The 12,572-nt window shown below is 34.9% G+C and overlaps 2 protein-coding genes across 5 annotated transcripts; both read left to right on the forward strand.

The window, feature by feature from the left end:
• Window positions 1-10: 10 nt before the first annotated feature.
• On the forward strand, window positions 11-11,961 carry LOC130621982 (uncharacterized). Of its 4 annotated transcripts, XM_057437374.1 has the most exons (8): window positions 11-2,047; window positions 6,663-6,729; window positions 8,255-8,317; window positions 8,391-9,124; window positions 9,264-9,331; window positions 9,424-9,491; window positions 9,565-9,624; window positions 9,711-11,961. In XM_057437374.1, the coding sequence occupies exon 8, from the start codon at window positions 9,828-9,830 to the stop codon at window positions 10,770-10,772; it is 945 nt and encodes a 314-aa protein (XP_057293357.1). In that variant the 5' UTR covers window positions 11-2,047; window positions 6,663-6,729; window positions 8,255-8,317; window positions 8,391-9,124; window positions 9,264-9,331; window positions 9,424-9,491; window positions 9,565-9,624; window positions 9,711-9,827; the 3' UTR covers window positions 10,773-11,961. The 4 variants fall into 4 exon arrangements, with proteins under 4 accessions (XP_057293357.1, XP_057293355.1, XP_057293358.1 ...); XM_057437372.1 differs by having other exon boundaries at window positions 8,391-9,331; XM_057437373.1 differs by lacking the exons at window positions 11-2,047; window positions 6,663-6,729 and adding an exon at window positions 8,134-8,181 and having other exon boundaries at window positions 8,391-9,331.
• Window positions 5,264-6,405, forward strand: LOC130621363 (52 kDa repressor of the inhibitor of the protein kinase-like). The gene is made up of 2 exons (XM_057436653.1): window positions 5,264-5,540; window positions 5,582-6,405. The coding sequence occupies exons 1-2, from the start codon at window positions 5,264-5,266 to the stop codon at window positions 6,403-6,405; spliced, it is 1,101 nt and encodes a 366-aa protein (XP_057292636.1).
• Window positions 11,962-12,572: the final 611 nt, after the last annotated feature.

The raw sequence follows: 12,572 nt of genomic DNA on the forward strand, positions 1-12,572 counted from the left end.
GCGCAAAAAATAGTGCACGCGAAAGTTACTACAAATGAAGTACATCTATCAAAATGTTTTACTTTAGATCATGAGTTGCCTTACAAAGTCAATGGTAAAAATAAGGAAGTTGCTTGGTTAGAGACTTTATTGAACGAAGAAAAGGGCAGGTAGAGGATGAGTTGGTTCAAGAGCTTGGCTTGAAAGAGGCGGTAAAAGTTATTAAATGTAACGATAAAATAAAGTAATGTGTAAAGTGCCAGTTTCCCTTATGTGGTTATAGTGGTGATCGTTTGGAGCGAGAGGATAATGCGTTATTGATAACATCTCGTCAAATAAGAATGTTCAATTTCGTGACAAATATAATTCGAACGGGGGTACATAAGCCACTGCCATGCAAACAAATGTTGGAGGTATTAGGCATAATTTATTAGAAGTTTATAAGTTGTGTTAGTTCCATTTGCACTGATTTTTTTGACGTTTTTTTCTTTAGGTACTACGACCAATTGGATAATCATTTGGTTTCCCACCGCATCAAAAAAACAGAAAAGATAAAACTACTAAAGAATTCGCGCTCAGCAACACGTTTTCATAAAAGGATATTGAAAGAAATAGTGTCTAGGTGGCTTGCCTGGCTTCCAATGAAATAAAAATGGTTAGAAATATGTTATTGTGTGCAGGAAATTCCATAAGATGCGTGTCGCCGAAGGTAAAAAAAAGGAGAAAATAAATGGCTTGTTCCGTATTATAATGAATTGAATAGGAATTTTTTAATGTGAGCAGTGTTGCATAATCCTTATTTTCCTTGTTATGCAGATGTTGTACGGATCATAGAGAGAAGGTTAGACGACATTGACAGATTTGTGAGTTCTGACCTATCAATAACGGAACTAAGACGAGTGCAACGGCTTCTGGAAAAGGTACAGAGAAATTTTGAAAGGATACGAGATTCTATTAATGACAGTTTTAAACGTTACACGATATCCGACAGAATAGACAGGTTGGTTCAAACTATGTCAGGAGACTTGCAAACAACCAACTCCCCTTCCGTCACTATGACCAATAGCGGCACTCAACCAAGAAGCAGAACTGGTAGAAGAGGTGCACCTGAAGTCGCCATCGACAAACAAAACTTAGAGCACCTACTTTCTAGGGATTCAGTGTACGGCAAATTGCTTCTCATGGACGTCTTGGTGAAAAAGTACACAACCTATATGTTTATGAAAAAAACAATATGGACAGTCAAAAAAACCGTTTTAGCGAAGTGCTCCTGACTCCGTACTCAAAGAAAAAATCATTGAACTGAACAAACTTTACCCAAACTCTGGCTATTGAGAAATGGTTTCTCTTTTACGATCTCAGTACCCTCCTATGATAATTCAACGAGAAAGAGTTCGAACTATGCTGGCAGAAGTTGATCCTGTTGGTACAGCTAATCGCTTGGCACAAACTGTTAAACGTAGGGTGTATGCCGTTCCAACGCCAAATTCGTTGTGGCATATCGATTCTAATCATAAGATTATCAGCAGGGTCGGATCCAGCTATAGGCGAGGTAGGCTAAAGCCTACATTGTGATGGAGCTATTAAAATCCTGCATATGATAATTCTATGGAGAAGCAGCTCGTGAGAGAATCGACAAGAAATATCCATAGATCGCGCGCGGTCATCGTGTACGTGAAAATGTTATAGCCAGTGGCGCTTTGAATCCCGTTTGTTTACGTTGTCTCGATAATCTAACAATTTTTGTCTTTCCAATCGAGACACGCCAATCTGCCTTAGAAAATCACTTGTCCTAAAACTCGCAAATAGGCTAAAGTCTGGATAGCTGTTTTTAGTAACCCATGGCACACAGTTATTTCAACGGGGATTTCAAATTCGCGAAAACACAGTCTAGTTGCCTACTACTTTTCACTCGCAAGTAGGCTGAAATTCAACTCGCAAGTAGGCTCAGAGGACTGGTGACAAAACTCAAATTCGGGTCAAAGTTCAGTGAGCCAGAGAATAGATGATCAAACATGGCTTCTAGATACTGCTCAGATATGTGTGTTTCGTGAGATTTGTGTTTCAGGTGAGTTTTCAGAGTTTTTGTTGGTTTCATATTTTATAAAACACCGGAATAATGTCATGCATGAATCATATGTCCAGCTAGCTAGGAACTTGTTAGTCTTGTTTGAGTTTATACTACCTGGCCTGTGGAAGACATCATCTCCCACCCCCCACCCCCCCCCCACACTGCCAACTTATTTATGTCTGCATGTAGCTAGAGTAGTATGAACAGAGTGTCGAGGAAGATAATAGTCAGTCCAGTTGTGCATCGAGAATAGATCTCATTATTTTTAGTAATGTATAGCTAGCATCTTGAAGAAACATGGACTTTGAACTTATTCTACAACAACAAAAAGACATCAGAACTCGTTTCGAAGGCAACTGGAGAACTAAAAAGTTGTTTTCACCGTCGTCACCATCTATTTTGAAGACAGATGAACTTGCACAAACTATATTCATCTCTACTGTTAAAAAATTCAAAAAAAATGTTAATCCTGCTCTCAAGCCACTTAGGTATTCTTTTTGTTTATTTACACATTCTCGAAGAAAGTGAGCACTTATTCTGTATGTATAGTTTCAATATAGAAGAAAACATACCTAGACAGCAAAAATAAAGTTTTGTTTTGTTTCTGTTAAAAGTTTTTTTTTACTTGTCAGTTACAACAGTATATTTATGTGAAACACAGTACGATAAACCACGATTAATTATAACCGGAATTTGTTCAAATGGCAAGATATTTTCATTGTTAATGACTGGATGCATGTTCTTCTAGAATATCTGGTGATGGTAATTGTTTGTACAGTGCAGTGTCAGTTGGTTTGGTTGGTAACCAGTCATTAGCATATGATTTAAGAGTCTTGACGTCAATTGAGTTGTTCCAAAATGCTGATCATCCACACTTTGAAATTATTGCAAATCAGTTGCAGTGCAAAAATTCAAAAAATCTGTTTACACAGGCTTTATCAGATCATGGTTGCAAAGTTTATACCGAAACGAAGTGTCGCATTACTGCTTTAAAAGAGGAGGCTTCATATACATCACGGAATTATAGTTGGTCATTATTTGTCTGTGTTATGGCATTATGTAATGTTATTGAGGTAACTAACTTCCATACGACAGTATATACAGAGTAGACAAAATGTAGAATCTACTGTGGATATATATCTGGGAAATTTCTTCACTTGGTGGGGAATAGTCAAGATAGTCATGGTCCTAATGTGTTCCATATTTCTATAAAACTTTTTGAAATACACCTGAAATAGTTGCTAGTTATCATATCTTATGTAATTGAATTAGTTCATAGAGATATACAATATTTTTGTTTATATTAGTTCCCTATTCAGCTTGTATATCAGCCACTGGAAGATTCAAAGTTGAATTCACTTTTCAATAATGTGTTTTCATCGAAAAAAGATGTTGAAAGTAAATCCCCATTGGTGTTATTATGGTACAATTCCTGTGTTGATCGTCCAAAGACAGTAATGCGACCAAATCATTTTGTTGTTTTATTGCCCCTACCAACTGGTAAAAGAAAATTGGCAAAGCATAGTTTAACCTTGGTGTCTAATCTTCCAAATATTGTGGCTGAACAACCTTCTTCACAAAAAGCAGTGAAAAAAAAATCGTGTGGTTTGAAAATCAATAACATCCTACTTCAGTCAAAACTTGCCAGGTATATAACACTTTTGATGAGATAAAGGTGCAAACATTTTATTTATATCTGTTCTCATAATGGATTTTAGTAGGGAATCAATTTTTCACAACAATTTTCAAACAATTACAAATATGGAATGATGAGTTATCAGTATGGCAATTTTTACTGATCCAATCCTTTTTTCAATTTTACAGAGACTGGTGAATCTTCAAAATCTCTTATCGAACCATCCAAATCTACTGTTAAACAACCTGCTGAAAATAAATCTGACGAAAAGGTTGTGGAAGTTGATCATATCCTTGAAGCTGATGTAATTAATATGATGAATACTGATGATTCAGTAAATGATGGTGCTTTACAATTTCCTGAAGTTAACAATGAGAACATTGATTCATTTGATACAGGAAATTTGGTGAACAATGTTGCAAAAATGAAGGTCACTGAAAAATTAGCTTTTTTAAATTCTGTTTGGATGCCTGATGAAAACTTTCATTACCCAACTTCAAATCGACGTTTCATTCATTCTTGGTTGACTTCTTATCCATGGTTATGTTACTCAAAAATCCATGATGGGGCATTTTGCATAAATTGTGTGATGTTCCATAATAACTCACAAAATGTTGGGAAAATGGAAAAATTGTGCAAGGAACCATTAAGAGATTGGAAAAATGCGAAGGCTTTACTTGAAAAACACCACCATAAATCTCCACATCATAAAAAGTCTGTTGTAGATACAGCAAAATTTAAAGCTACAATGGCATCAACAGACACCAGAATTGATAGGCAGCTCAACAATATTGTGCATGTACATTACGAAAAATCGTGTTGTATTGAAGTCATTGATCAAGATTCTCATTACAATGGCTCAACAATGTATTTCGTTAAGAGGTCGTGATGAGACAGATCCAACTGCACAATTTCAATCTAAAGAGAATGTAATGAGCAATTTGAATCCTGGTAATTTTCTGGCTTTTGTGAAACTAGCAGTAGAGTTGGAATGCTCTGCTGTGAAGGAACTCATGAGTAACTGTGCCAAAAATGCTACTTATTTGTCAAAAACTATTCAAAATGAACTCCTATCTCTTATTGCAAAAAACATTGTCACCTAAGTAGTTGCACAAATAAAACGATCTAAATATTTCTCTGTTCTTGGCGATGAGGCAGTAGATATAAGCAACAAAGAACAGGTGCCAGTTGTGTTGCGATATATTGACAGTAAAGATGAAATTAGAGAGACATTTTTAAAGATGGCAGAATGTAAACTTGGTTGTTCTGGTAAAGGGCTGTCAAATACTATAATTGATGCTGTGGAGCAAAACAACTTGGACATGAATGATTGTAGGGGACCAGGCTATGATGGAGCAGGTTAAAATCTAATACAAATAACCATGTTTATCATTAGCTATCCATATATTTTTATCTTCATTTTGTTCTATTTTTTCAGGTGCAATGGCTGGAAAATCTTCAGGAGCATCCACATTGATTAAGAACAAATTCCCCAAAGCCATTTATGTTCATTGTGCATCTCACAGGTTGAACCTATGTGTTCAGCTGGCTGTAAGCTCCCAATGGTTGCTGATATGATGTCACAGTTTCAAGCAGTGGCATTGTTTTTTTACTGTTCGCCTGTCAGAACTCATGTCCTGAAAGGTGTCATAGAGGCTGTGTCACCTGAGATTGTCCATTCAGTAGTTTTGAATATTTGTCGTACAAGATGGGTAGCCAGGCTGGATGGACTTGACTCTTTCTGTGATTTATTACCATCTGTCATGCTCACTTTGGAGAAAATCACAGAAAATAGAGACAAATCCTTCAGTCGTAGTAACATGGATGCTGCAAGACCACTCCTTCTAGGCATATGTCAGTTTGAATTCATTGCTGTGTTGGTAATTGTTCAAAAGGTTTTGGGTTACACTCGTGGTCTCACTGTGAAATTACAGAATCTGATCTTGTTAAAACATCAAGTAACGTGCTTTTGTTGAAACGAACACTGCAAGTGATCAGATCAGATATTGACACCCATTTTAATAAGTGGTATGAAAAAGTTCTATCTTTAGCTACTGAGCTTGATGTTGTGGAATCAATGAAACGTCGATGCAGCATCCAGTTGTATCGAGAGAACTATGTTGCCAATGGAGTTAAAGAGTACTACAAATTGGCTGTTGCTATTCCCTTCATCGATCATATATTGCAAGAACTGGACACTAGATTTTCTATTGACAATGTCAGTGTCTACTCTGGTTTCAGCATCATGCCAACTACCATTCTTTCAGATGAGGGTCGTGTTCTTGTGGGAGACCAACCAACATGGAAAGTTGAATTTTCTAAATTTATTCCGAGATATCGTGATGATATTCCTGCTCTGAGTAACTTGTACGCACAGTTAGATATGTGGAAAGTTAAGTGGAGAACATTCACCGGAGTGTTACCTACCACATTGCAAGGTCTGTTAAAACACACTGACAAACTTTTATTCCCATCGATACATGAAGCGATACGAATTCTAGCTACTATACCTGTCACTACTTGCACCTGTGAGAGGAGTATTTTAGGTTTACGTCGTGTGAAGACATGGATGAGGAATACAATTACAAAGGAAAGATCGAACAGTCTCTGTGTTATAATGTTCAATCGAGATGTGACTGTTGATTTAGATCAAGTTGTAGTTGAATTTGCAGCTGCTAACAAACGTAGAATGACGTTTTCTAATATTTTTAGTGACTGAGTTTAAGTATTGTTTTTATAGTTTTAGTACACCTTTTTTATATGTCACTTCAGCCATAAATTATAGGTTAAACATGGTGTACACAGTGTTGTAAATACCTATTTTCTATTAAATACCTATTCGATTGTAAACTTTATGTGTATAAAAATAAATCTATCATTTCAGTCTTTTGATGATATTGCTGCTGTTATCTTGTATGAAATTGTATGACCAGTATGATCTTCAATATGATGATAAATGTTTTCTTTGATATTTAGTTGAAAATTCACAATTGTAAAATGAAAGAAGTTCAAATGCTCAAACAATGGAAACAAAAGTTCAAGGGTGAGTTTTGTTTTTTTACCTTCTATTGTTTTGTCTTGCTGTATCATTCCTGTTTTCAACGCAACTCTTGTATTTCTGGGTTCAATTCAGAAATATTAGAAAGAAAGAAATGAAAAAAGAAAGAAAGACAGAAATAAGGAAGAGAGTTAGTCAATACAGTTGCATTTTGAAATAGAAAGTTTGTCCTTTTTGTTATTCAGAAGACTGTCAAAGGTGTGAAACAATTTTTCTGTGTGTCAAAATTTATTTGATTCTTTGTACTTTCTGTCATAAAAACAACTGTATTGTCGTCATTTTTCGACACATTTAGAGCCATTTGAGGCATTTAGAGGGCTCCGCCCAGGACCCGTTTGTGGGCTCATAACGCCCCCCAAACCCCCAGTTGTTCTGGATTGCGCCCGATAGGGCGCAATGCAACGCCCCGTTGGGGCGTTGTAAATTCAATTATTCTAAAAAATATTTTTTAAGAATTTTTTTATATAGGCCTACATCCAGTAATTCTCTGGATCCGACCCTGATTAGGTCAGCATAAATATATTTTTATACTAGCATGGAAATGTAATTTTTGACTCCATAAGGGCTGGGTTACAATAAAGCGTATCCCAAGCGTATTTTCCTTTTTCAGATGGAATTTTTTTATACATGGTTGTATCAATGGATATTCTCTCCTTATTACGAATCTTGACATGACGACGGATAATACTGCTGTTACGGCATACAACTGCTTTATAAAAGGTGTGCAAGAGTATGGGATACCGTCAAGAATTCGTATGGACGGTGGTACAGAATTTAATCATGTAGAAGACTTTATGAACCAGGTATCTGATAGTAAACGGCGTATAAGAGGCAAGTCAGTCCATAACCAAAGAATCGAACGGCTATGGAGAGATGTATATACAAATGTTTTGTGTGCATATCGTGAATTATTTAATCAAATGGAGACTCTTAATATATTGGACGTGAAAAATGATATACACTTGTTTGCATTACATTATGTTTTCAAACCGCGTATTGCTGCCAGTTTGGAGGGTTGGATAAGGGCACATAATGAACATCTGCTTCGTTCGGAAAATAGTTTTTCAATTTGCAATTGTGGCATAAGGGTTGTATACAGAATAGAGATGAAGACCTAACATCCATGAACAATATTTTCCGTATAAGGATAATTACGGATTTTCAGACAAACAATTTGGTTGAACTGAATTACATTTGTAATGTTTTAAGTCGCATCCCTACACCTTTAAGAAATACGCAGTTAATCTATTTAAAGACGAACACGTCACCTCTTGCTAATTCAGGTTGCGTTGAAGGCTAACTTAAGTTTCGTTTATTTCGCAGAATCGTGTTTTTCTTTCTTTTGTGTGAAATTTTCAATCCTTCAAATCTAAGTCTGCGAGTCCCGCGAAGTACGAGTTGGGACGCCAAGACTCCCAACAAGTACCATTAGCAAAGGTAAAAATTTGAACATCCAATTTATTTCTTATTTTACTCATGGTCTACATTTCTTAATATTTTGTGATTTTAGCACCTTCTGCCACCAGATCTACAATTGGGATGCCAAGACTCCCAACAAGTACCATTAGCAAAGGTAAAAATTTGAACATCAAATTTACTTTTAATTTCACCTATGATTTACATTTCTTAATATTTTGTGATTTTAGCACCATCTGCCACCAAATCTACAGTTGTGATGCAAAGATTCCCAACAAGTACCATTAGCAAAGCTAAAAAGGTGACCATAAAATTTATATGGAGTCTTACTTTTTGGTATAACTTTTTATAATTTTTGGTGATTCTAGCACTTCTTAGAAACAATTCTACAAATGGAATTTCAATATCGACAATCACTATCAAAGGTAAAAAATGCCATCCATTACATTGTGTTGTATGACTTCTATGATTTTAATTGGTTGGTTTAATACCACATCTTCTTTAATAGCAAAAGGAAAAGCAGGGCCTGTAAATGTTAAAAGTTTACCACTTACCTGTAGCATCTATTTTACTACGCTTCAACAATTGTCCCCGTAAAGGTGTAGACCCTTTGTTTTTTGAGCATATGGATAATGGCTTTGGTAAGTAAGAAAAAATTGCTAAAAAATTTAAAAGTTGAAAGATTCTCGTTAACTATATCTATATATTAAATATTTATAGGATTTCCTTCACGCTGCTTTGACAGTCAAAGACAGAAAACAAAAGTTTGCCTCTGTGTCGATTTGACTTACTGAAAGGCAGTTTAAAGAAATCATGACAGAATGGTGTTCTAGTTTAACAAATACAAACTTCGCCTTTTATAAACAAGGCAAACAACGACAACTAGAAGTTTTAGATTCTATGACTCCACAAAAATTGCATAATAGTGGTTTTAAGGGTATCGTAATCATACAAAAACATTAAGGTAGTTTTGTTAATCAGGTATATTTATATAATGAATATTTAGCAAAATTTGGTGTTAATCAGATAGTCAGATAGACTGCCTAAATAATGACAAATTTACGCCTTTGCTAAAATTACTGACATATATTCTTATTTATTAGCAACTACGCAAGAAGTATCGACTTCTCCATCTTTTTTGGAAACATTTCTACAATGTTTTCTCAGTCAGGTAAAAAAAATCATTGTTTACACATGCACGCTGAAGTGAGTTATGAAGCCGCCTCAAAAATTTATTTATCGTAAATAGTTCTTGTCTTTTAGCAACTACACGTGAAGTATCGCCACGTCCCTCTTCTTCTGAAAGTGCATTATAACATTTTCTCAGCCAGGTAAGGAGCTGACCTTATACATGTGTAATCAAATGATTTCATGACTCATATGTCTTACTGTTAAAACTTTTAGACCATGATATCTTGCCATTTCCAACTGTTGATCAAACAATTTCACAGTCACCTTCTTCGGGTAAGCACACACACAAAAAATGTACCTAATTATTATTCCAAATTGCAGATTATTTAATTTTCATTTTTACCTATTAATATTTTCAGACACACAGCTTTCCTTAAAAGACATTCGTAATCGCAAGCATCGGTCACTAGGACAACAAACTGAAATTTTGATTAATCGCAGCAGGATACCGGAGACCGCTACTGACAGATATAGAGATGCCAGCATCGTCAAACAAATTATTTGTAAAATTTTTGAATGAGTCGGGAGAAGATGCAGATGGTGTGACACGCGATTTCTTTGCTTCATATTGGCTGAGATTTAACCAACAATATGGATATGGTGAAAATATGAAGTTTTTCATGCTCAACTTGCATAATCTCAATGATAGTGTGATTTTTACTTCTGCTGGCAGAATACTTCTTCATGGTTTTATCGTAGGTGGTTATCTACCATTGCAGATAGCACCATCCCTCCTTTATAGAGTGTTATTCAACAAGCTACCGTCAAAGAAAAGTGAAAAAAGAGATTTCGTTAAATCTCTTGGTGAATGTGATCAACAAATAATTGAGAATGCTAGTCGTGCAACAGCGTTTGATGCTACAATAATCAATAAGCTTTTGGACATTTTTTCTAACAATCAGTTAATACAAGTTCCGGTTGCTGATGATTTTAAAGATGTTTTGGAAAAAATAGCCTTTTTCGAAATAGTTTGTTCACCACATTTCATGACGCATCAAATGGCAAGTTGCGATGAAATGTTTGACGATATAAGCGAAGACATATTCTTGAACTATGTGGAATCATTAAGACTCAAAGGTCAGGAATTGGTAAAGATCTTAAAGGCATCCTTTTCTACAAACCAGTCCCTTTATGGTCGTGAGGAAAGGGTTTATGGGTTTGTTGAAAGGTATGTGTCTGGTCTTAATCAAAACATGGCTTCAAAATTTACCCGATTTGTCAGTGGAATGGATGTAATGCCTTTTACCATCAGGATTGAGTTCAAAGGGGCATCCAATCCTGAGACAATGTTTCCGATTGCTCACACTTGTGGGTACGTGCTGGAAGTATCACCATATTTTTTAAATTACGAAATCTTCAAATATATGATGAATCGTGTTTTAATGAATAGGAATGCCTCGGAAAGATTTCATTTGACGTAGCCAGTGACACTATTTTGATTTTTTTGTTTGTTGTTATTAATTTTATAATAAAAACATACATATTTTGACAACGTTTTGGGTGTTCACCCATTTTTATTTTAGTTTTACAAGGAAGTTTATTAATTTTTTACGTTCATTATTTTTTGGTCTTCTTATTACCTTATTCATGGAAATTAACTAATCACAAAATTAACGCAAATTTTGGAAATTTGCGTTAATCAAATGCCTCTTCTTAAAGTGTAATGTAAATATCCAGGACGTTAAAATTGAATTCTGTAAATTACACTTTTCTTTAAAAACAATCCCAATTTAAACAATCGCTCCAAAAATTGCCAAAATTTTAAAGAGTTGCTAAACAATTTTCTGGGTCGAATATGAAATACATACCTCATTAACTTCCTGGAATAAGATATTTTATAGACAATTATAGTTCCACATTTTTTAAAGGTAATTTAGAAATATTACCTCATTTAAGACTTTGAGCTCATTCGGTAAAACGTTATTTTGATGAGGTTCTTTTTGTTTCATATTTTTTGCTGTTTCTGGGATCAGCTATTCGCTTTTTAATTTCTAACCGGCGATCCTCTGGCTGAGTAAGGCTTGGATGATTAGAAAAAATGAAAATATTGTAAACAAATATCACAACAACGTGTATTGCGAATGGTTATGCAAGGGTCGAGTGTCTAATATATTATTATCTTAGTTTTTATTACATGTTGGACGCCATGTTTATTTTTGGCGGTTTTTATGTCCTATATATCTTTATTTACGTTCTTAAATTTTGTTACAAAGCAATCCTCTTTTTGATTTTGAAGGCAGATATCTCGCCAATAAGATATCTTGCCTCAACTATTTCAAAGATTGTACCCTTAAAAATCACTAAAAGTATTCTAATATTGTATCTGTTTTTGTTATATCTGACTATTGACTGTGTTCCTTTTTTCGTTGCTATAAGTTTTTATATGTAATTATGTATGTTTTACTTATTGCTCTTTTTAGAACAAGTTACAAAAAACAAGAAACAATGAATCAGTATGTAAAAGATTGTTATGTTCGACCAGCACGTTATTTTCCAGATTTAAAACATTTTTTAATTTAAGATAATTAGTTGGCAAGGTTCAACGCATTACTGTATTTTATTTTCAACTAATTAAAAGGGAAGATAATCTTAGCGACTAAGACACATTCTTGCGCGTAATAACTGTACTGTTTCGCGAATGCGCAAAAAATAGTGCACGCGAAAGTTACTACAAATGAAGTACATCTATCAAAATGTTTTACTTTAGATCATGAGTTGCCTTACAAAGTCAATGGTAAAAATAAGGAAGTTGCTTGGTTAGAGACTTTATTGAACGAAGAAAAGGGCAGGTAGAGGATGAGTTGGTTCAAGAGCTTGGCTTGAAAGAGGCGGTAAAAGTTATTAAATGTAACGATAAAATAAAGTAATGTGTAAAGTGCCAGTTTCCCTTATGTGGTTATAGTGGTGATCGTTTGGAGCGAGAGGATAATGCGTTATTGATAACATCTCGTCAAATAAGAATGTTCAATTTCGTGACAAATATAATTCGAACGGGGGTACATAAGCCACTGCCATGCAAACAAATGTTGGAGGTATTAGGCATAATTTATTAGAAGTTTATAAGTTGTGTTAGTTCCATTTGCACTGATTTTTTTGACGTTTTTTTCTTTAGGTACTACGACCAATTGGATAATCATTTGGTTTCCCACCGCATCAAAAAAACAGAAAAGATAAAACTACTAAAGAATTCGCGCTCAGCAACACGTTTTCATAAAAGGATA

Source organism: Hydractinia symbiolongicarpus, chromosome 12 (assembly GCF_029227915.1).
Source record: "Hydractinia symbiolongicarpus strain clone_291-10 chromosome 12, HSymV2.1, whole genome shotgun sequence".
Lineage (NCBI taxonomy): Eukaryota > Metazoa > Cnidaria > Hydrozoa > Anthoathecata > Hydractiniidae > Hydractinia > Hydractinia symbiolongicarpus.